General features: G+C 47.0%; 1 protein-coding gene across 1 annotated transcript in view; it reads left to right on the top strand.

The window, feature by feature from the left end:
• The first annotated feature begins 865 nt into the window (after positions 1-865).
• The window catches only part of tsnax (translin-associated factor X), a 44,571-nt gene continuing 19,945 nt past the window's right edge, over positions 866-25,491 (top strand). The window contains exon 1 of the mRNA XM_085998177.1: positions 866-897. Coding sequence (XP_085854303.1) covers positions 866-897 — 32 coding nt within the window. The remainder of the gene's footprint in view (positions 898-25,491) is intronic.

Consider the following 25,491-nt stretch of genomic DNA (forward strand, 5'->3'; position numbering starts at 1 on the left):
ATTTAAGAGTCTTGTAAAGAAAAACATGTTCCTTTGCTACAAGCAACAAAAAGCAAATCCTATACTTGCAGAGTTGGGAAGTTAATGCGCATTGAAGTGAATTATCAGATGCACTGTTCCTATCAGATATAGATTTGTCGATATTTAAAATAAACAAGGGACTTTGCAATCTAGCTAACATTTAGTTACTAAATACTTAGAGGGAATTAGATACTTACAAATCTTGATATTAAAACATGACATGAATATCCGATGCTTTGATTTTCCCATGGATAGTAATTTAACTTAAACAGTGCAATTTTCTAATTTGTTTATCTGGCTGTAAACTGCTGTACAGTATTTACCTGATTGCACTACGCTCAACATCACCCCACACTTCAGCAGCTGCCATAAGATGAATAAAGCAGCACTGCTGCCTCTAGCCATGATCCACCTGCAGGAGGTAAACACTCTACTTTTCTTAGTTGCTTGATTCAGGCTATCCATTAGTTTGAATTGAAATTATGTAAAAAATGGTTTAATTGAATTTTTTTTCAAACAAATAATGATTTGAGTGAAGAGTAGATTCTAAAATATAAACAGTGCTGATAGAGAGAGGGCTCCATCATTCTTTGGATTTGCTTACTGGCCTGTACAGACCTGTAGCCGGTTGGGAAGGTCGGGGGAATGCATGAACCACCACTTTAAAAGCTCACATCAACAGTTGTTTATTTGAGATGCTCCGACATGGAATCAACTCACAGACCTTCAATAAAAAGCAGTATCCACTGCACCATGGGCTGGTTAGATTACAGCACTGCTTCAAGAAGTGTTTCTGTGACATAAATGCAGCAAACGTGCAGCCATTTTCCTGATGGAGCCCACCATGGTAGCACTGCCTCACACTGAGCAGAATAGGTAATTGAGATGGAATTACGAGGTTGCACCCAATTTTCAAAATCTTTCAAAACCACTGTGAGAAGAGCAAGCAAATCAAGATAGGCAGAATAACAACACGAGCAAACATTTTAAAAGGAAGCACAACTGGAATTACAGTATCATTGGAAGATTTAAGTAAATCAGTCAACTTTTCTGTCTTCCACTTAATACTTTGGTCCGATGTTCCTCTCTCACCGTGTTAATACTTTGGTCCGATGTTCCTCTCTCACCTTGTTAATACTTTGGTCCGATGTTCCTCTCTCTCCTTGTTAATACTTTGGTCCGATGTTCCTCTCTCACCGTGTTAATACTTTGGTCCGATGTTCCTCTCTCACCGTGTGTGGTAAACCACTGTTTGTATTCCACTGTGTACATGCCTGGACATGCCTCGGCTGACTCCTCCCACAAGTCCTAGTATAAAGGTGACTGCTCCCCAGCCCTTTGTATTTCTGGACCGGTCGACCACTCGAGGCAGACCTTCATTCTTTTGTTAATAAAAGCCTTTAGTTACTCTCTTAACTCTCAGTCTTTTATGAGTAATTGATAGCGCATCAATTTTATTAACAAAATTTTTATAATGGAGAAGATCCTCACACCAGCATGCCTGGACTTAGATCATCGGGAGGCGGACTCATCCACCAAGTTTACTCACTGGCTTAAGTGTTTCGAAAAATTCCTGACCGCCTCCGCAGCAATCAAATCGGACGAGGACAAACTGGATGTCCTGACCTCCAAAGTGAACCACCGAGTGTACTCGGTCATCCAAGACGCGACCTCGTACGCGGACGCTATCAAGCTCCTCAAGGACCAGTACACGCGCCCAGTGAACGAAGTGTACGCCAGGCACCTTCTGGGGAGTCGTAAACAACAACCTGGGGAATCGACCGTGGAATACCTTCAGGCACTGTCTGTGCTTGGCTGGGCCTGTGGTTGTAAGGATGTAAAGGCCGCCGTGGACACAGAGGAACTTATCCGGGACGCTTTTGTAGCGGGCCACAGATCCAATTACACCCGACAGCGACTGTTGGAGCAGAGTGACCTCTACCTCAACAAGGCCTCTGAACTCGCACTATCATTGGATGCAGCCTACCGGGGCATGGATGCCTACTCCTCTGCACCGTGGACGCCGTGGGGAATGACAGCCTGGGACACGGTAGGACCGCCTCATAGCGCTGTGCCACCCCAGCAACGGCCCAACTACCGCAGCAGTGTCCCAAGGCCAGACAGCAGTGCCCCAAGGCCAGAAATGCTACTTCTGTGGCCAAGCAAAACACCTCAGAACGCGCTGCCCGGCGAAAAACGCGATCTGCTCGGGCTGCGGGAAGAAGGGACACTACGCTAACGTCTGCAGGGCCAAAGCCACCCCGAACCCCAGCAGCGCCGCGTGTGGGCCATGCGGGCCGCCATCTTGGGCCTCCCCGGCCATGTGCGAACCACCGGTACAGCAGCCATTTTGGACGCCTCCAGCCACATGGGGATCATGGACGCCGCCATCTTGGACGACAGCCGGAACGCAGCAGGCCCCCAACACCGCCTCATCTGATACCCGCAGCGACACACCGACCCCTACGCTGGCATCCGTTACACTGGACCAAGCGAGACCGCACCAGCTGGCCAGTTCCACAATGGACATTAAGGTAAATGGCCACGATACAATCTGCCTTTTTGACTCTGGGAGCACGGAGAGCTTCATCCACCCCGACACGGTGCGGCGTTGCTCTCTCCCAGTCCTGCCTGCGCACCAGCGGATTTCTATGGCCTCCGAGTCCCAGTCGGCGGACATCGGCGGCTACTGCATAGTGACACTCATAGTAGACAGGACCGTGTACGATCATTTTAAACTTCTGGTCCTGCCCGACCTCTGCGCTGCCGTCCTGCTGGGGTTAGATTTTCAGTGCCACCTTAAAAGTGTTACGATGGGATACGGTGGACCCCTACCCCCACTCACAGTCCGCAGCCAGCAGCTCCCAAATTGCCCGCCGCGCACCAGGTGCAACCTCTCCACACTCAGAGTCACCCCCCACCCCCACTGTTTGCTAACCTCACCCCCGACTGTAAGCCCATCGCCACAAAGAGCAGGCGATACAGTGCCGGGGACAGGGTTTTCATTAAAACCGAAGTGGAGCGGCTCCTGAAAGAAGGGATTATTGAGGGCAGCACCAGCCCCTGGCGAGCCCAGGTTGTGGTCGTTAAGACCGGCGAGAAGCAGCGCCTGGTCATCGACTACAGCCAGACAATAAATCGCTACACCCTGCTGGACGCCTACCCACTCCCCCGCATAGCTGATGCGGTACTGCGCGATCTGGTTGACCATGTCTTCTCGACAATTGACCTGAAATCATGTACCACCAGCTCCCTATCCGCCCTCAGGACCGCCAGTATACTGCCTTTGAGGCAAACGGCCGCCTCTACCACTTCCTTAGGGTTCCCTTTGGCGTCACCAACGGGGTCTCCGTCTTCCAAAGGGAGATGGACTGGATGGTAGATCAAAATGCGTTGCAGGCCACTTTCCCATATCTGGACAATGTGACCATCTGCGGCCGTGACTTGCAGGACCATGACGCAAACCTCGAAAAATTCCTCCGCACCGCCCAACTCCTGAACCTGACATATAACAAGGAGAAGTGCATATTCCGCACAAACCGCCTCGCCATCCTTGGCTGTGTTGTGGAACACTGAGTCATCGGCCCCGACCACTACCGGATGCGTCCCCTTATGGAACCCCCACTGCCTCAAGGCCCTGAAGAGGTGCCTAGGGTTTTTCTCCTATTACGCCCAGTGGGTCCCCTACTATGCGGACAAGGCCCGTCCGCTGATCAAGTCCACCTCTTTTCCCTTGACGGCAGAGGCCCGCTTAGCCTTCCACCGTATCAAGGAGGTCATTGCCAAAGCCACCATGCACGCAGTGGACGAATCCATCCCCTTCCAGGTGGAAAGCGACGCGTCCGACTTTGCCCTGGCCGCTACCCTCAATCAGGCGGGGAGACCCGTGGCCTTTTCACGATCCCTCCAAGGCCCGGAGACCAGACACTCCGCTGTTGAGAAGGAGGCCCAGGCGATTGTGGAGGCTGTGCGTCATTGGAGGCACTACCTGGCCGGAAAACGATTTACCCTGCTCACTGACCAACGTTCAGTTGCTTTCATGTTTAACAACAAGCAGAGGGGCAAAATCAAAAATGACAAGATCTTGAGGTGGAGAATCGAACTTTCCACCTACAATTACGAGATCTTGTACCGGCCCGGGAAGCTCAATGAACCCCCGGATGCGCTATCGCGTGGCACCTGCGCCAGCGCGCAGATCGATAGACTGCGGGCCCTCCACAATGACCTCTGCCACCCGGGGGTCAACAGGTTCTTTCACTTCATCAAGGCCCGCAACCTGCCTTACTCTATTGAGGAGGTCAGGACCATGACCAGGAACTGCCAAGTCTGCGCTGAGTGCAAACCGCACTTTTATAGACCAGACAGGGCCCACCTGATAAAAGCCACTCGCCCCTTCGAGCGCCTGAGCGTTGATTTTAAAGGGCCTCTCCCCTCCTCCGACCGCAATGTGTACTTCCTCAATATTATTGATGAGTACTCCCGTTTCCCGTTCGCCATCCCCTGCCCGGACATGACCAGTGCCACGGTCATTAAATGTCTGAACAACCACTTCACCCTGTTCGGTTTCCCTAGCTATATCCATAGCGACCGGGGCTCATCGTTTATGAGCGACGAACTCCGTCAGTACCTGCTAACTAGGGGTATTGCCACAAGCAGGACCACCAGTTACAACCCCCGGGGGAACGGACAGGTGGAAAGAGAAAATGCGACAGTTTGGAAGGCCGCCCTGCTAGCCTTGAAGTCTAGGGGCCTTCCAACCTCCCGCTGGCAGGATGTGCTCCCCGATGCGCTCCACTCTATTCGGTCACTGCTCTGCACTGCCACTAACGCCACCCCTCATGAGAAAATGTTTGTCTTCCCAAGGAAGCCATGGCTGACGTCCCCAGGGCCGGTCCTACTGAGAAGGCACGTGAGGGCCCATAAAACGGACCCCCTGGTCGAGAGGGTCGACCTCCTCCACGCCAACCCCCAGTATGCTTACATTGCATACCCGGACGGGCGGGAGGACACAGTCTCCATAAGAGACCTTGCACCCTCGGGGGCCGCAGTAACCCACTACTCACTACCACCGCCCCCCCCACGATCCGATATCCAGCCCCAGCAGACGGCAGGCCTGGGCCCCGCGACCCGCTTGACATCTACGAGGACGACACGCCTGTGCCACAGCCCACGCAGGACTCGACGCCGGAAGCTCCACTACCCCTGCCGTCGCCACGCCGATCACAGCGGCAGACAAGACCTCCGGAGAGACTCCAATACACTAACTTTTAATACACTTCACCCCGCCGGACTCAATTTTAAACAAGGGGTGAATGTGGTAAACCACTGTTTGTATTCCACTGTGTACATGCCTGGACATGCCTCGGCTGACTCCTCCCACAAGTCCCAGTAAAAAGGTGACTGCTCCCCAGCCCTTTGTATTTCTGGACCGGTCGACCACTCGAGGCAGACCTTCATTCTTTTGTTAATAAAAGCCTTTAGTTACTCTCTTAACTCTCAGTCTTTTATGAGTAATTGATAGCGCATCACCGTGTTAATACTTTGGTCCGATGTTCCTCTCTCTCCTTTTTAATACTTTGGTCTGATGTTCCTCTCTCACCGTGTTAATACTTTGGTCCGATGTTCCTCTCTCACCGTGTTAATACTTTGGTCCGATGTTCCTCTCTCACCGTGTTAATACTTTGGTCCGATGTTCCTCTCTCACCTTGTTAATACTTTGGTCTGATGTTCCTCTCTCACCTTGTTAATACTTTGGTCCGATGTTCCTCTCTCACCGTGTTAATACTTTGGTCCGATGTTCCTCTCTAACCTTGTTAATACTTTGGTCCGATGTTCCTCTCTCACCTTGTTAATACTTTGGTCCGATGTTCCTCGCTCACCTTGTTAATACTTTGGTCCGATGTTCCTCTCTCACCTTGTTAATACTTTGGTCCAAAGTTCCTCTCTCACCGTGTTAATACTTTGGTCCGATGTTCCTCTCTCACCTTGTTAATACTTTGGTCCGATGTTCCTCTCTCACCGTGTTAATACTTTGGTCCGAAGTTCCTCTCTCACCGTGTTAATACTTTGGTCCGATGTTCCTCTCTCACCTTGTTAATACTTTGGTCCGATGTTCCTCTCTCACCGTGTTAATACTTTGGTCCGATGTTCCTCTCTCACCGTATTAACACTTTGGTCCGATGTTCCCCTCTCACCTTGTTAATACTTTGGTCCGATGTTCCTCTCTCACATTGTTAATACTTTGGTCCGATGTTCCTCTCTCACCTTGTTAATACTTTGGTCCGATGTTCCTCTCTCACCGTGTTAATACTTTGGTCCGATGTTCCTCTCTCACCTTGTTAATACTTTGGTCCGATGTTCCTCTCTTACCTTGTTAATACTTTGGTCCGATGTTCCTCTCTCACCTTGTTAATACTTTGGTCCGATGTTCCTCACTCACCGTGTTAATACTTTGGTCCGATGTTCCTCTCTCACCTTGTTAATACTTTGGTCCGATGTTCCTCTCTCACCGTGTTAATACTTTGGTCCGATGTTCCTCTCTCACCTTGTTAATACTTTGGTCCGATGTTCCTCTCTCACCGTGTTAATACTTTGGTCCGATGTTCCTCTCTCTCCTTTTTAATACTTTGGTCCGATGTTCCTCTCTCACCGTGTTAATACTTTGGTGCGATGTTCCTCTCTCACCTTGTTAATACTTTGGTCCGATGTTCCTCTCTAACCTTGTTAATACTTTGGTCCGATGTTCCTCTCTCACCGTGTTAATACTTTGGTCCGATGTTCCTCTCTCACCGTGTTAATACTTTTGTCCGATGTTCCTCTCTCACCGTGCTAATACTTTGGTCCGATGTTCCTCTCTCACCTTGTTAATACTTTGGTCCGATGTTCCTCTCTCACCGTGTTAATACTTGGTCCGATGTTCCTCTCTCACCGTGTTAATACTTTGGTCCGATGTTCCTCTCTCACCGTGTTAATACTTTGGTCCGATGTTCCTCTTTCTCCTTGTTAATACTTTGGTCCGATGTTCCTCTCTCACCGTGTTAATACTTTGGTCCGATGTTCCTCTCTCACCGTGTTAATACTATGTTCCTCTCTCACCATGTTAATACTTTGGTCCGATGTTCCTCTCTCACCGTGTTAATACTTTGGTCCGATGTTCCTCTCTCACCGTGTTAATACTTTGGTCCGATGTTCCTCTCTCACCTTGTTAATACTCTGGTCCGATGTTCCTCTCTCACCGTGTTAATACTTTGGTCCGATGTTCCTCGCTGACCTTGTTAATACTTTGGTCCGATGTCCCTCTCTCACCTTGTTAATACTTTGGTCCGATGTTCCTCTCTCACCTTGTTAATACTTTGGTCCGATGTCCCTCTCTCACCGTGTTAATACTTTGGTCCGATGTTCCTCTCTCACCGTGTTAATACTTTGGTCCGATGTTCCTCTCTCACCGTGTTAATACTTTGGTCCGATGTTCCCCTCTCACCTTGTTAATACTTTGGTCCGATGTTCCTCTCTCACCGTGTTAATACTTTGGTCCGATGTTCCTCTCTCACCTTGTTAATACTTTGGTCCGATGTTCCTCTCTCACCTTGTTAATACTTTGGTCCGATGTTCCTCTCTCACCGTGTTAATACTTTGGTCCGATGTTCCTCTCTCACCTTGTTAATACTTTGGTCCGACGTTCCTCTCTTACCTTGTTAATACTTTGGTCCGATGTTCCTCTCTCAACTTGTTAATACTTTGGTCCGATGTTCCTCACTCACCGTGTTAATACTTTGGTCCGATGTTCCTCTCTCACCTTGTTAATACTTTGGTCCGATGTTCCTCTCTCACCGTGTTAATACTTTGGTCCGATGTTCCTCTCTCACCTTGTTAATACTTTGGTCCGATGTTCCTCTCTCACCGTATTAATACTTTGGTCCGATGTTCCTCTCTCTCCTTTTTAATACTTTGGTCCGATGTTCCTCTCTCACCGTGTTAATACTTTGGTCCGATGTTCCTCTCTCACCGTGTTAATACTTTGGTCCGATGTTCCTCTCTCACCGTGTTAATACTTTGGTCCGATGTTCCTCTCTCACCTTGTTAATACTTTGGTCCGATGTTCCTCTCCTTGTTAATACTTTGGTCCGATGTTCCTCTCTCACCTTGTTAATACTTTGGTCCGATATTCCTCTCTCACCGTGTTAATACTTTGGTCCGATGTTCCTCTCTCACCTTGTTAATACTTTGGTCCGATGTTCCTCTCTCACCTTGTTAATACTTTGGTCCGATGTTCCTCTCTCACCGTGTTAATACTTTGGTCCGATGTTCCTCTCTCACCTTGTTAATACTTTGGTCCGACGTTCCTCTCTTACCTTGTTAATACTTTCGTCCGATGTTCCTCTCTCAACTTGTTAATACTTTGGTCCGATGTTCCTCACTCACCGTGTTAATACTTTGGTCCGATGTTCCTCTCTCACCTTGTTAATACTTTGGTCCGATGTTCCTCTCTCACCGTGTTAATACTTTGGTCCGATGTTCCTCTCTCACCTTGTTAATACTTTGGTCCGATGTTCCTCTCTCACCGTATTAATACTTTGGTCCGATGTTCCTCTCTCTCCTTTTTAATACTTTGGTCCGATGTTCCTCTCTCACCGTGTTAATACTTTGGTCCGATGTTCCTCTCTCACCGTGTTAATACTTTGGTCTGATATTCCTCTCTCACCGTGTTAATACTTTGGTCCGATGTTCCTCTCTCACCGTGTTAATACTTTGGTCCGATGTTCCTCTCTCACCTTGTTAATACTTTGGTCCGATGTTCCTCTCTCACCGTGTTAATACTTTGGTCCGATGTTCCTCTCTCACCTTGTTAATACTTTGGTCTGATATTCCTCTCTCACCGTGTTAATACTTTGGTCCGATGTTCCTCTCTCACCGTGTTAATACTTTGGTCCGATGTTCCTCTCTCACCTTGTTAATACTTTGGTCCGATGTTCCTCTCTCACCGTGTTAATACTTTGGTCCGATGTTCCTCTCTCACCTTGTTAATACTTTGGTCCGATGTTCCTCTCTCACCGTGTTAATACTTTGGTCCGATGTTCCTCTCTCTCCTTTTTAATACTTTGGTCCAATGTTCCTCTCTCACCGTGTTAATACTTTGGTCCGATGTTCCTCTCTCACCTTGTTAATACTTTGGTCCGATGTTCCTCTCTCACCGTGTTAATACTTTGGTCCGATGTTCCTCTCTCACCGTGTTAATACTTTGGTCCGATGTTCCCCTCTCACCTTGTTAATACTTTGGTCCGATGTTCCTCTCTCACCGTGTTAATACTTTGGTCCGATGTTCCTCTCTCACCTTGTTAATACTTTGGTCCGATGTTCCTCTCTCACCTTGTTAATACTTTGGTCCGATGTTCCTCTCTCACCGTGTTAATACTTTTGTCCGATGTTCCTCTCTCACCGTGCTAATACTTTGGTCCGATGTTCCTCTCTCACCGTGTTAATACTTTGGTCCGATGTTCCTCTCTCACCGTGTTAATACTTTTGTCCGATGTTCCTCTCTCACCGTGCTAATACTTTGGTCCGATGTTCCTCTCTCACCTTGTTAATACTTTGGTCCGATGTTCCTCTCTCACCGTGTTAATACTTGGTCCGATGTTCCTCTCTCACCGTGTTAATACTTTGGTCCGATGTTCCTCTCTCACCGTGTTAATACTTTGGTCCGATGTTCCTCTTTCTCCTTGTTAATACTTTGGTCCGATGTTCCTCTCTCACCGTGTTAATACTTTGGTCCGATGTTCCTCTCTCACCGTGTTAATACTATGTTCCTCTCTCACCATGTTAATACTTTGGTCCGATGTTCCTCTCTCACCGTGTTAATACTTTGGTCCGATATTCCTCTCTCACCGTGTTAATACTTTGGTCCGATGTTCCTCTCTCACCTTGTTAATACTCTGGTCCGATGTTCCTCTCTCACCGTGTTAATACTTTGGTCCGATGTTCCTCGCTGACCTTGTTAATACTTTGGTCCGATGTCCCTCTCTCACCTTGTTAATACTTTGGTCCGATGTTCCTCTCTCACCTTGTTAATACTTTGGTCCGATGTCCCTCTCTCACCGTGTTAATACTTTGGTCCGATGTTCCTCTCTCACCGTGTTAATACTTTGGTCCGATGTTCCTCTCTCACCGTGTTAATACTTTGGTCCGATGTTCCCCTCTCACCTTGTTAATACTTTGGTCCGATGTTCCTCTCTCACCGTGTTAATACTTTGGTCCGATGTTCCTCTCTCACCTTGTTAATACTTTGGTCCGATGTTCCTCTCTCACCTTGTTAATACTTTGGTCCGATGTTCCTCTCTCACCGTGTTAATACTTTGGTCCGATGTTCCTCTCTCACCTTGTTAATACTTTGGTCCGACGTTCCTCTCTTACCTTGTTAATACTTTGGTCCGATGTTCCTCTCTCAACTTGTTAATACTTTGGTCCGATGTTCCTCACTCACCGTGTTAATACTTTGGTCCGATGTTCCTCTCTCACCTTGTTAATACTTTGGTCCGATGTTCCTCTCTCACCGTGTTAATACTTTGGTCCGATGTTCCTCTCTCACCTTGTTAATACTTTGGTCCGATGTTCCTCTCTCACCGTATTAATACTTTGGTCCGATGTTCCTCTCCTTTTTAATACTTTGGTCCGATGTTCCTCTCTCACCGTGTTAATACTTTGGTCCGATGTTCCTCTCTCACCGTGTTAATACTTTGGTCCGATGTTCCTCTCTCACCGTGTTAATACTTTGGTCCGATGTTCCTCTCTCACCTTGTTAATACTTTGGTCCGATGTTCCTCTCCTTGTTAATACTTTGGTCCGATGTTCCTCTCTCACCTTGTTAATACTTTGGTCCGATATTCCTCTCTCACCGTGTTAATACTTTGGTCCGATGTTCCTCTCTCACCTTGTTAATACTTTGGTCCGATGTTCCTCTCTCACCTTGTTAATACTTTGGTCCGATGTTCCTCTCTCACCGTGTTAATACTTTGGTCCGATGTTCCTCTCTCACCTTGTTAATACTTTGGTCCGACGTTCCTCTCTTACCTTGTTAATACTTTCGTCCGATGTTCCTCTCTCAACTTGTTAATACTTTGGTCCGATGTTCCTCACTCACCGTGTTAATACTTTGGTCCGATGTTCCTCTCTCACCTTGTTAATACTTTGGTCCGATGTTCCTCTCTCACCGTGTTAATACTTTGGTCCGATGTTCCTCTCTCACCTTGTTAATACTTTGGTCCGATATTCCTCTCTCACCGTGTTAATACTTTGGTCCGATGTTCCTCTCTCACCGTGTTAATACTTTGGTCCGATGTTCCTCTCTCACCTTGTTAATACTTTGGTCCGATGTTCCTCTCTCACCGTGTTAATACTTTGGTCCGATGTTCCTCTCTCACCTTGTTAATACTTTGGTCTGATATTCCTCTCTCACCGTGTTAATACTTTGGTCCGATGTTCCTCTCTCACCGTGTTAATACTTTGGTCCGATGTTCCTCTCTCACCTTGTTAATACTTTGGTCCGATGTTCCTCTCTCACCGTGTTAATACTTTGGTCCGATGTTCCTCTCTCACCTTGTTAATACTTTGGTCCGATGTTCCTCTCTCACCGTGTTAATACTTTGGTCCGATGTTCCTCTCTCTCCTTTTTAATACTTTGGTCCAATGTTCCTCTCTCACCGTGTTAATACTTTGGTCCGATGTTCCTCTCTCACCTTGTTAATACTTTGGTCCGATGTCCCTCTCTCACCGTGTTAATACTTTGGTCCGATGTTCCTCTCTCACCGTGTTAATACTTTGGTCCGATGTTCCTCTCTCACCGTGTTAATACTTTGGTCCGATGTTCCCCTCTCACCTTGTTAATACTTTGGTCCGATGTTCCTCTCTCACCGTGTTAATACTTTGGTCCGATGTTCCTCTCTCACCTTGTTAATACTTTGGTCCGATGTTCCTCTCTCACCTTGTTAATACTTTGGTCCGATGTTCCTCTCTCACCGTGTTAATACTTTGGTCCGATGTTCCTCTCTCACCTTGTTAATACTTTGGTCCGACGTTCCTCTCTTACCTTGTTAATACTTTGGTCCGATGTTCCTCTCTCAACTTGTTAATACTTTGGTCCGATGTTCCTCACTCACCGTGTTAATACTTTGGTCCGATGTTCCTCTCTCTCCTTTTTAATACTTTGGTCCGATGTTCCTCTCTCACCGTGTTAATACTTTGGTCCGATGTTCCTCTCTCACCGTGTTAATACGTTGGTCCGATGTTCCTCTCTCACCGTGTTAATACTTTGGTCCGATGTTCCTCTCTCACCTTGTTAATACTTTGGTCCGATGTTCCTCTCCTTGTTAATACTTTGGTCCGATGTTCCTCTCTCACCTTGTTAATACTTTGGTCCGATGTTCCTCTCTCACCGTGTTAATACTTTGGTCCGATGTTCCTCTCTCACCTTGTTAATACTTTGGTCCGATGTTCCTCTCTCACCTTGTTAATACTTTGGTCCGATGTTCCTCTCTCACCGTGTTAATACTTTGGTCCGATGTTCCTCTCTCTCCTTTTTAATACTTTGGTCCAATGTTCCTCTCTCACCGTGTTAATACTTTGGTCCGATGTTCCTCTCTCACCTTGTTAATACTTTGGTCCGATGTTCCTCTCTCACCTTGTTAATACTTTGGTCCGATGTTCCTCTCTCACCGTGTTAATACTTTGGTCCGATGTTCCTCTCTCACCTTGTTAATACTTTGGTCCGATGTTCCTCTCTCACCTTGTTAATACTTTGGTCCGATGTTCCTCTCTCACCTTGTTAATACTTTGGTCCGATGTTCCTCGCTCACCTTGTTAATACTTTGGTCCGATGTTCCTCGCTCACCTTGTTAATACTTTGGTCCGATGTTCCTCTCTCACCTTGTTAATACTTTGGTCCGATGTTCCTCTCTCACCGTGTTAATACTTTGGTCCGATGTTCCTCTTTCTCCTTGTTAATACTTTGGTCCGATGTTCCTCTCTCACCGTGTTAATACTTTGGTCCGATGTTCCTCTCTCACCGTGTTAATACTATGTTCCTCTCTCACCATGTTAATACTTTGGTCCGATGTTCCTCTCTCACCTTGTTAATACTTTGGTCCGATGTTCCTCTCTCACCGTGTTAATACTTTGGTCCGATGTTCCTCTCTCACCTTGTTAATACTCTGGTCCGATGTTCCTCTCTCACCGTGTTAATACTTTGGTCCGATGTTCCTCGCTCACCTTGTTAATACTTTGGTCCGATGTTCCTCTCTCACCTTGTTAATACTTTGGTCTGATGTCCCTCTCTCACCGTGTTAATACTTTGGACCGATGTTCCTCTCTCACCGTGTTAATACTTTGGTCCGATGTTCCTCTCTCACCTTGTTAATACTTTGGTCCGATGTTCCTCTCTCTCCTTGTTAATACTTTGGTCCGATGTTCCTCTCTCACCTTGTTAATACTTTGGTCCGATATTCCTCTCTCACCGTGTTAATACTTTGGTCCGATGTTCCTCGCTCACCGTGTTAATACTTTGGTCCGATGTTCCTCTCTCTCCTTGTTAATACTTTGGTCCGATGTTCCTCTCTCACCTTGTTAATACTTTGGTCCGATGTTCCTCTCTCACCTTGTTAATACTTTGGTCCGATGTTCCTCTCTCACCGTGTTAATACTTTGGTCCGTTGTTCCTCTCTCACCGTGTTAATACTTTGGTCCGATGTTCCTCTCTCACCTTGTTAATACTTTGGTCCGATGTTCCTCTCTCACCATGTTAATACTTTGGTCCGATGTTCCTCTCTCACCGTGTTAATACTTTGATCCGATGTTCCTCTCTCACCGTGTTAATACTTTGATCCGATGTTCCTCTCTCACCGTGTTAATACTTTGGTCCGATGTTCCTCTCTCACCTTGTTAATACTTTGGTCCGATGTTCTTCTCTCACCTTGTTAATACTTTGGTCCGATGCTTTTTCTTTTCTTTGTCACCTTCTGTTTAAAACCAAATTTCACTGGTCGTAAATGTAAATATTTAAAGTGGGGACCTACTGACAGCAGTGTAAAAACCTTGGTGGAAAATTGAGCTAGCTACTACTGACAATGATCCTTTCTTGGAGGGAACAGCTACAACATTATAATAAGCTGCTTTTAAAATCAGCCCAACATATTGCTTGTGACCTATTTTCTTTCAGCTCTGGTTTCACTTAAGTCTTAGCTTAAAATAGTGTACAAAATTTTCCCTGGGAAATTCCAAAACTTACTTTCTCAATCACAACAGCATAGTTAGTGAGGGTACTGCCATTATTTGGCAAGTATGTTTATAGCAATCCTACCTCTGGAACACTAGTATGAACTTGTAATTACCTGCATCCTTTATCTATCAGTCATTTACTGTCCGATTGCTGATTCTGTCGATCGTTCCAGTCTCTGTTATATCATGCAGGTTTGTATCGGCATTTTCAGAAGTGCATTTCGATTTCCTTATCATTTATTGGCATTGTTAATGCACTGCACAGTATCCAAAAAAACTGGAGGTAATAAAAGTCTGTAGGTTGTTAGCAAAAAGAGCTGTGTAGTGTATCCGTACAATAGGAATTCAGTCTTTATTTAGATTGATAAACTGTGCTTGTCTCACAGATTGTGATCAGTGAGTTTCTAGCACAGAAGGGTAACTTCAGAACTGTGATTATATTTCATTTGGTTCTGTTTTGTACACTTGAGGGTACGGTAGCTTAGTGATTATGGCACTGGACTAGCATCTGGAGGTTGTAAATTCAAATCCCACAATGGCAGTTTGGAAAATTGAATTAATGAAATCTTGTGATTTGTTGGCTAGCACCAGATAAAATGACCATGGAAGCTGCTGGTTTGTCATTAAAACCTAACTAGTCTACTAATATCCTTCAGGGACAGGAACCTGCCACCCTTAGCCGGTCTGGCCTACATGTGACTCCAGTCCCACAATACGTGGTTGACTTTTAATTAAGTTATTGGAATCCTTTTCAGGTGTCCTAATTGTGATTTTCCTTGTACAAGTGAACAGAAATTTTCCAGATGTACAGTGAAAAATTAGCATTCCTCTGTAAAAGCATTTGAGAGATCTTTTCAGCTGATTTCTAATCATAACTATTTGTGGACGGCTTGTCAGAAAAGAGTTCAAACTGGTAATCATCCCGACTCACTTAAAAGGAGAGGCATGTGTAAGGGGAGTGCATTTTGTTTCAAAGTATTCTTCTGTTTATTGGAATATTATACATTTACCAGGTAGTTGTTTGACATTTATTATGACCATGGAGACTCTTGGGTAGGGTCTCCCTCCCTGCTGACTTTTTTTTATTCGTTTATGGGATGTGGGCGTCGCTGGCAAGGCCAGCATTTATTGCCCATCCCTAATTGCCCTCGAGAAGGTGGTGGTGAGCCGCTTTCTTGAACTGCCGCAGTGCATGTGGTGAAGCTCCTCCCACAGTGCTGTTAGGTAGGGAGTTCCAGGATTTTGACCCAGCGATGATGAAGGATCGGCGATATACTTCTAAGTCAGGATGGCGTGTGACTTGGAGGGGAACTTGGAGGTGGTGTGGTTCCCATGTGTCTGTCGCCCTTGTCCTTCTAGGTGGAAGAGGTCGCGGGTTTGGGAAGTGCTGCCGAAGAAGCCTTGGCGAGTTGCTGCAGTGCATCTTGTAGATGGTACACACTGCAGCCACGCTACGCCGGTGATGGAGGGAGTGAATGTTTAAGGTGGTGGATGGGGTGCCAATCAAGCGGGCTGCTTTGTCCTGGATGGTGTCGAGCTTCTTTGAATGTTGTTGGAGCTGCACTCATCCAGGCAAGTGGAGAGTATTCCATCAAACTCCTTACTTGTGCCTTGTAGATGGTAGAAAGGCTTTGGGGAGTCAGGAGGTGAGACAATCGCCGCAGAATACCCAGCCTCTGACCTGCTCTTGTTGCCACAATATTTATGTGGCTGGTCCAGTTAAGTTTCTGGTCAATGGTGACCCCCAGGATGTTGATGGTGGGGGATTCGGCGATGGTAATGCCATTGAATGTCAAGGGGCGGTGGTTAGACTCTCGTTTGTTGGAGATAGTCATTGCCTGGCACTTCTGTGGTGCGAATGTTACCTGCCACTTATCAGCCCAAGCCTGAATGTCGTTCAGGTCTTGTTGCAAGTGGGCACGACTGCTTCATTATCTGAGGAGTTGTGAATGGCACTGAACACTGTGCAGTCATCAGCGAACATCCCCATTTCTGACCTTATGTTGGAGGGAAGGTCATTGATGAAGCAGCTGAAGATGGTTGAGCCTAGGACACTGCCCTGAGGAACTCCTGCAGTGATGTCCTGGGGCTGTGATGATTGACCTTCAGTCACCACAACCATCTTCGTTTGTGCTAGGTATGACTCCAGCCAGTGGAGAGTCTCCCCCCCCCCCTCCCCCTCCCCCTCCTCCCCCTCCTCCCCCTCTCTCCCCCTCTCTCCCCCTCCCCCTCTCCCCCCCTCTTCCCCCCTCTCCCCCTACCCCCCTCTTCCCCCCTCTCCCCCTACCCCCCCTCCCCCCTCCCTCCCCTCCCCCCTCTCCCCTCCCTCCCCTCCCCCTGCCCCTCCCCCTCTTCCCCCTCTCCCTCCCCCTCCCCCTCTTCCCCCCTCTCCCCCCTCCCCCTCCCTCTCCCCCCCCCTCCCCTTTCCCCCCCCCCCCCCCTCAAATTTCTGAATTCCGGGCATATTTTTGTGAATTTTGGGTAGAAATTCTCCCTTATGCCCTGATATTTTCTACAAGCTGTGAGGAAGTGCATCTCTGTCTCCACCACTCCCTGACTGCAGTGAGAGCATATCCTGTCCTCTCTTGGTAGCCGGGTCTGCCTGTGTCTACCTTTTTCGATCGCCAGGCTATGTTCACTAAGTCTGTACATTGTCAAGGTTTTTCTCAGTTTGTTATCCTTTACCATGGTCAGGTAATCAGCCATGCTGTATTGTCTGTTTAGGGCAAGTAGCAATTGAGTTTGTTTTGGGTTTTTGTTGTTTCTGCCCAATATGACAGATATTTTTCCTTTTGCTTAGTGACGATTGTGTTGGGTCGAATTCTGTGTGTTACGCTGTCACTGTCCTGGGGCTGGTTATTGTTAGTAGTGTTAGTAGTTACTTCACTGAATCCCAGGACTAGTTGACTGAGGGTATTCTTCTTTATGGTCCTCTCTTGGCATTTCAGGGCTTCGTAATGATAGCAGTGGGGGTTGCTCTATTTTAGGTGTTTCCAAAATTTGGTGGCTCTTTTTTGGATAGTGATTATTAATGGATATTGGCCTAGTTCTGCCCTGCATGCATTGTTTACGGTTTTCCTTTGAGTCTGGAGGATACTTTTACAGAATTCTGCATGTAGGATCTCAATTGGGTGTTTGTCCCATTTTGCAAATTCTTGTTGTGTTAGCAGTCCCCACACCTCACTGCCATAGAGTGCAATTGGTTCAAATACTGATTTAAAAATTTTGAGCCAAATGCTAATTGGGATTTCTATTTGGATTGATATTTTAATGGCATAGAAAGCCCTTCTTGCTTTCTCTTTCAGTTCATTCACAGCCAGATGAAAATTTCCCGTAGAACTGATTTTTAAGCCCAAGTATGTGGTTTGTTCAATTTTGGTTGTTCCTAGTGTGAAATTTATTTTGGGTCCCTGATGTCTGGATCTTTGCTGGAACTCAAGGACTTTGGTTTTTTGGGGATTTATTGTCAGGGCCCAGGTCTGGCAGAACGACTCCAGCAGATCCAGGTTCTGCTGTAGACCCTCCTTAGTTGGTGACAGCAGAACCAGGTCATTGCATAGAGGAGGAATTTAACCTTGGATTCATATAGGGTGAGGCCGGGTGCTGTAGATTGTTCAAGTAGTTTTGCCAATTCATTTATGTAAATATTAAAGAGTGTCGGTGAGATGGGCGAGCCCTGCGTCACCCCCCGCTCCTGTGGGAAGTATTTTGTTTGTTTGTCTCCAATTTTAACTGCACATTTGTTGTTTGTATACATTGATTTAATTACATCATATGTTTTTCCCCCTACCCCCGCTTTCGATAAGTTTCAGGAATAGACCGTCGTGCCAGATGGAATCGAAAGCCTTCTGGAAATCTATAAAGCATGCGTAGATTTTGCTTTTGTTTTGATGAACATGTTTGTCAATTAGTGTCTGTAGGGTGAAGATATGATCTGATGTTCTATAGTTTGGTAGGAATCCAATTTGGCTTTTACTCAAGACATTGTGCTCCTCAAGGAAGTTTATAAGTCTTTTGTTTATGATACTACAGAATACCTTCCCCAGGTTACTGTTTACACAGATGCCTCGATAGTTATTTGGGTCGACTTTGTCCCCACTTTTGTACATGGGCGTTATGAGTCCTTTGTTCCAGATATCAGGGAAGTAACCGACACTCAGAACCAAGTTGAAGAGTTTTAGGATGGTCAGTTTCATTTTATCGTCTGTGTGTTTAATCATCTCGCTTAGTATGCCGTCTGCACCGCAAGCTTTTCCAGATCGCAGGTCCTTGAGTTTTTCAAATAGTTCTTTTTCTGTTATTATGGAGTCTAGCGGGTTTTGGTTATCTTTTATGGCCATTTTGAGCTTTTCCAGTTTTTTGCATATTTGGTGTTGCTCTGGCCTTAGTGTGTTTTTCTGGTATAATTTTTCAAAGTGGTTTTCCCATGTGTCTCCATTTTGAATGGCCAATTCGTCGTGTTGTTTTTTGTGTAATGTATTCCAGTTGTCCCAGAAACAATTGGAATCAATGGATTCCTCAATGGAGCTGAGTGTATTCTTAATATACTGCTCTTTTTTGGTTCTGAGTGTGTTTCTGTATTGTGTTAGTGTCTGACAATAAGTAAGGCGTAATTCCTCGTTTTCTGGCTGTCTGTGTTTTTGGTTTGATATTTTTCTAAGTTTTTTCCTCATGTTATGGCAATCTGGGTCAAACCATTTTTCATAGTTTTTTGTTTTGGGTTTGTTCTTGCGAGCTTTCAAGTTTGACCTTGTTGCCAAATTATCAAAAATATTATTTAGGTTATTCACTGCCTGGTTTACGCCTTCTTTATTGTGAGTGTATATGTTATCCAGAAAGGTGTCCAAGAGAGCTTGAGTTGATTCATTGCTAATTGCTTTCTGGTATTTTTCCGTGCTGTTTTTGGCCCATCTGTATGATTTTTTGGTGTTGTACAGCTTACTGGGTTGTGTTTCTGTGTTGGTTGTTTCTGTCTTTTTAAGATACAACCCTCCCCCCTCCTCCCCCTTCCCCCTCCCCCTCCCCCCCTCCCTCCCTCCCTTCCCCCCCTCCCTCCCTCCCTTCCCCCCCTCCCCCCTCCCCCCCCTCCCCCCCCCCCCCTTCCCCCTCCAGTTGGCGGGAGGCGTATGATATTATGCTAGACTGAGGGCCTGTAGCATGGTTTCCTGGGATTGGCCGCTGTGGAGTGGTTCTCAATTTGGGGAGTATTCCAGCATGGCTCCATTCCTCCCCCCACCACCATTGACAATGGCGTTGCTCCAGATCTGCCCTCTAACTGGCAGCCAATGAGGGAGGGAAACCCTACTTGAAGGTTTTTTGCATCAGCAATAAGATTCATTTAAAAAAAAAGACCATTAAAGAAATAACTGGTTAAAAATAATTTTCTTATCATAGATTCATAGAATAGTACGGTACTGAAGGAGGCCCATCGAGTATGCGCCAACTCTTTCGAAGACCAATCCCGTTAGTCCCACTCCCCAGCTCTTTCCCCATATCCCTGCAATTTTTTCTACTTCAAGTATTTGTTTAATTCCCTTTTGAAGGGTACTATTGAATCTGTATGCAACACCCTATCAGGCAGTGCATTCCAAATTCTAACCACTTCTTGTGGGAAAAAGTTTCTCCTCATGTCGCCTCTGGTTCTTTTGCCAATCACCTTAAATCTGTGCCCTCTGGTTATTGACCCTTCCGCCATTGGAAACAGTTTCTCTTTACTCCATTTAAATCCTTCATGATTTTAAACATCTCTATCAAATCTCCTCTTAGCCTTCTCTGCTCCAAGGAGAACAACCCCAGCATTCTCTAGTCTATCCACATAACTGTATTTCCATGTCCCTGGAACCATTCTTGTAAATCTCTTCTGTGTCCTCTCCACAGCCTTCACATCCTTAAAGTGTGGTGTCTAGACAATGTTCCCTTTAAGGTCTGGAGGTCCCAAGTGGCTCGCTCACCGGCTTTTAAATGGAAAAACCGTCCATGCGTGGAATTTTGACTTGGCCGCGAGGCCCCCCAAAAAATTAGAGGGAACATTGTGCCCAAAATTGGAATACAAAAAGGGGAAGAACTTTGAACAAAGGTAAAGAACCAACGCTCAGTATATAGGAAAGGACTAGGGTAAAGGGCCAAGGCTCACAGTGTAGACAGGACTAGGGTAAAGGGCCAAGGCTCACAGTGTAGGCAGGACTAGGGTAAAGGGCCACGGCTCACAGTGTAGACAGGACTGGGGTAAAGGGCCAAGGCTCACAGTGTAGACAGGACTAGGGTAAAGGGCCAAGGCTCACAGTGTAGACAGGACTAGGGTAAAGGGCCAAGGCTCACAGTGTAGACAGGACTAGGGTAAAGGGCCAAGGCTCACAGTGTAGACAGGACAAGGGTAAAGGGCCAAGGCTCACAGTGTAGACAGGACTAGGGTAAAGGGCCATGGCTCACAGTGCAGGAGAAGACTAGGGTAAAGGGCCAAGGCTCACAGTGCAGGAGAGGACTAGGATGCAGGGCCATGGCTTACACTGTAGGACAGGATTAGGGTAACGCTCCATGACTAGGATAACAACAACTTGCATTTCTATAGTGCCTTTAACGTAGTAAAGGGCCAAGCCTCACAATGCAGGACAGGACTAGGGTGAAAGTCCATGACCAGGATAACAACAACTTGCATTTCTATAGTGCCTTCAATGTAGTAAAATTCCCCATAACAATTCACAGAAGCGTTATCAAACAAACTTTGACACCGAGCTGCATGAAGAGATTTTAGGATAGATTTGGTAGGTTTTACGGAGTGTCTTAAAGGAGGAGACAGAGAAGTCAAGGAAGGGAACGCAAGAGTTGAAGATGGACCATGTGAAGGTGAGGGTAAAGTGAAAATTGGAAGCAAAGTAAATGAAATTTTCTAGTTCAGGGCAAGAGCAGGAGACGTCACCAATACAGTCATCAATGTACCAGAAAAAGAGTTGAGGGAGTGACCTGAGTAGGACTGGAACAAAGAATGTTCCACATATCCCATGAAAAGGCAGGCATAGCTAGGACAGTGCAATGCACACCTCATCTATGGCTATCCTTTGTTCCTTAACCTGTCCCATTACCACCTCCGTTTGCCTTGAATATCTCTCAATGTCTCTTAATCTCTCCTGCTTTCTATCCTATCACTGACCTTCCCCTTTGTTCTTTCATCCCCTCCCTCTTTTCCCAGCCCCTAACTTGCTTCACAATCTATTCCTTTTCCTGCTTTTTTCCAGTTCTGACGAAAGGTCATCGATCTGAAACGTTAACTCTGTTTCTCTCTCCACGGATGCTGCCCTGGCCTGCTGAGTTTTTCCAGCATTTTCTGTTGTTATTTCGGATTTCCAGCATCCGCAGTATTTTGCTATCGTCATAGCTAGGGCCCATGCGGGTTCCCATAGCAACACCTTTAATTTGGAGGAAGTGAGTGGAGTCAGAGGAGAAGTTGTTCAATGTGAGAACAAGTTCAGCCAGGCAGAGGAGGGTGGTGATGGATGGGGACTGGTTGGGCCTCTGTTCAAGGAAGAAGCGGAGCGCCCTCGGGCCGTTCTGGTGGGGGGATGGAGGTGTAGAGGGATTGTACGTCCATAGTGAAAAGGAGACAGTTGCGGCCAGGAAACTGGAACCTGTTAAAGTGGCGGAGGGCATTGGAAGAGTCGTAAATGTAGGTGGGGAGAGACTGGACAAGGGGAGAAAAAGAGTCGAGATAAGAAATCTGTCCCGTGGGGCAAGAACAGGCTGAAACGATGGGTCTACCAGGGCAGCCCTGTTTGTGGATCTTGGGAAGGAGGTAAAAGCGGGCTGTGCGGGGTTGGGGGACTTGGAGGTTGACAGCCATGGAGGGAAGATCTCCAGAGGAGATGAGGTCAGTGATAGTTTTGGAATCAATGGCTTGATGTCTGGTAATGAGGTCATGGTCCAGGGGAGGTAGGAGGAGGTGTCAGTGAGTAGGTGTTCAGCCTCCGCACGGTAGCGGTCGGTTCGCCAAACAACAACAGCACCACCCTTGTTGGCAGGTTTAATGACAATGTTAGGGTTGGATCGGAGAGAACGGAGTGCTGCAAGTTCAGAGGGAGCTAGGTTGAAGTGAGTGAGGGGAGCAGAGAAATTAAGACGGCCGATGTCACGCTGGCAGTTTGCAATGAAAAGATCTAGAGAGGGTAAGAGGCCAGAGGGAGGGGTCCAGGTAGAACGAGAATTCTGAAAGCGGGAGAAGACTCCTGGCCAAAGAAGTGGGCACGGAGACGAAGGTGACGGAAAAAGAGCTCGCCATCGTGCCGTGCTCGAAATTCATTGAGATGGGGGCATAAGGGGATGAAGCTCAGGCCTTTGTTGAGGACTGATCGTTCGTGGTCAGAGAGGGGAAGGTCAGAGGGGATAGTGCAAACACAGCAGGGGGTGAGATTGGAAGAAGGGGTGGAGTCAGAGGAAAGTGAAGGGGAAGAAGGTTCCGGAGGGGCGTTGGTGTTCAAGAGTTGATGAAGCTTGCAATCCTTGACATCTGAAAGGAAGAAAAAACGTCTTTTGTTGAAGCGTCGGATGAGGCGAAAGATGAAATGGAACTGTGGACCAGGACAGCTTTGAGATAGGGTGCGTCGGTGCTGCTGAAAAGAGAGGTCGAGAGTGCATGTGGCGGCGCATGGCGTTGAGCGTGGAATTCAGGATGTTGTGAGAGCAGTGGTTTGAGGAACACTGAATATCTTGGTGATATCTGTAATCTGTGGATCTGAAATACAAAGGCTGGAATTTCAGTTGGAATCCGCATGGAATAAGTCGGAACTGGAGACAGTTACTGAGGAAAGAGGTGTGGCTGTGAAAACGAGTCTTGGCAGATACCTGATCAAACACGAGAAGGTAAACAGAAAGCACTGAAGATGAACAAGGTTGATGAGATGGACGGAAATCCCGTCGGAGAGAAGAGCAGAACTTCTTCAAGGTGGGCATTCCTAGAAGAGAAGTGGCAGTGAACCAAACACTAATACAATTGCAAAATACTACGGATGCTGGAAATCGGAAACAACAGAAAATGCTGGAAACACTCAGCAGGTCAGGCAGCATCGTGGAGAGAGAAACAGTTAACGTTTCAGGTTGATGCCCCTTCGTCAGAACTGGAAAAAAGTTGAAGAAGTAACAGATATTTAAGCAAGTGTGGGGCAGGGAAAGGTGGGAGGGGAGGAAAGAACAAAAGGGAAGGTCTGTGATATGATGGAAGGCAGGAGAGATTGAAAGACAAAAGGGATGATAGTGCATGGCAAAAGGAGATGGCAATGGGACAAGTTAAGAAACAAAAGATGACTCTAGTTGAAGTGTAAATGACAATGGCAGAATCATCATCAGCTACCATGTGAGAGAGAAAAGGGGCCGAGGTTATAATCTGAAATTGTTGAACACGATGTTGAGTCCAGAAGGCTGTGAAGTGCCTAATCGAAAGATGAGGTGCTGTTCCTCGAGCTCACGTTGAGCATCGTTGGAACCGTGTAAGAGGTCAAGGACGGAGAGGTCAGAGTGGAAGTAGAGCAGAGAATTAAAGTGACAGGTGACCGGAAGCTCGGGGTCACGCTTACGGACTGGATGGAGGTGATCTGCAAAGCGATCACCCAATCTGCGTTTGGCCTCCCCAATGTGTAGAGGAGACCGCATCGTGAGCAGCGAATACAGTATACTGACTTGCAAGAAGTATAGTAAATCGCTGTTTCACCTGGAAGGAGTATTTGGGGCCCTGGACAGTAGGAAGGGAGGAGGTAAAAGGGCAGGTGTTGCCTCTCCTGCGCTTGCACGGGAAGGTGCCGTGGGAAGGGGAAAGGGGTATTGGGGGTGATAGAGGAGTGGACCATGGTGTTGCGGAGGGAGCGATTCCTTCGGAATGCTGAAAGGGGAGGGATGGGGAAGATGTGTTTGGTGGTGGGATCACGCTGGAGGTGGCGGAAATGGCGAAGGATGATCTGTTGAATGTGGAGGCTGGTGGGGTGAAAGGTGAGGACAAGGGGAACCCTATCGTGGTTCTGGGAGGGAGGGGAAGGGGTGAGAGCAAAAGTGCAGGAAATGGAACGGACAAAGTTGAGGGCCATGTCAACCACAGTAGAGGGGAATCCTCAGCTGAGGAAAGAGGAAGACATATCGGAAGCACTAGTATGGAAGGTGGTATCATCAGAACAGATGAGGCAGAGATGGAGAAACTGGGAGAATGGAATAGAGTCCTTAACAGGGAGCGGGGTGGGAGAAAGAGTAGCCCAGGTAGCTGTGGGAGTCAGTGGGCTTCTACTGGATGTTTGTCGATAGCCTATCCCCAGAAATGGAGACAGTGAAGTCAAGCGTTATCAAATAAAATTTGACACCGAGCTACATAAAGGACAGATTTGGTAGGTTTTCCAGAGTGTCTTAAAGGAAGAGCGAGACGCGGAGTGGTTTAGGGAGGGAATTCCAGAGCTTGGGACCTAGGCAGCTGAAGGCACAGCCACCAATGGTAGATGTATGAGCCCAGAATTGAAGGAGCGCAGAGATCTCAGAAGGTTGTAGGGCAAAGGGGGTTACAGAGATAAGGAGGGGCAAGGCCATGGAATAACTTGAAGGGTGGTGGGTGAACGGGACTTGGTGTGAGTTAGGATATGGGCAGCAGAGTTCTGGATGAGCTCAAGTTTATGTAGATAAAGAGTCAAGGTTCACAGAGCAGGACAGGACTAGGGTAAAGAGCCAAGGCCAAACTGTGTGCAGTTTTGGTCTCCTTACCAAAGAAAGGATATACTTGTCATAGAGGGAGTGCAGCGAAGGTTCACCTGACTGATTCCTGGGATGGCAGGACTGTCGTATGAGGAGAGATTGGGTCAACTAGGACTGTATTCACTAGAGTTTAGAAGAATGAGAGGGGATCTCATTGAAACGTATAAAATTCTGACAAGGCTAGACAGACTGGATGCAGGGAGGATGTTTCCCCTGGCCCGGGGATCTAGAACGAGGGGTCACAGTCTCAGGATACGGGGTAGGACATTTCGGACTGAGATGAGGAGAAATTTCTTCACTCAAGGTGGTGAACCTGTGGAATTCTCTACCACAGAAAGCTGTGGAGGCCAAGTCACTGAATATATTTAAGAAGGAGATAGATAGATTTCTAGACACAAAAGGCATCGAGGGGTATGGGGAGAGAGTGGGAATATGGTATTAATGGCCCAGAAATTCAGGTCCCCACGGGTGAGTACGTACTGGGTACTCACACGT

This window comes from Somniosus microcephalus, chromosome 9 (genome assembly GCF_052327205.1).
Source record: "Somniosus microcephalus isolate GS21.2 chromosome 9, FLI_Smic_1.0, whole genome shotgun sequence".
NCBI classification, from domain to species: domain Eukaryota; kingdom Metazoa; phylum Chordata; class Chondrichthyes; order Squaliformes; family Somniosidae; genus Somniosus; species Somniosus microcephalus.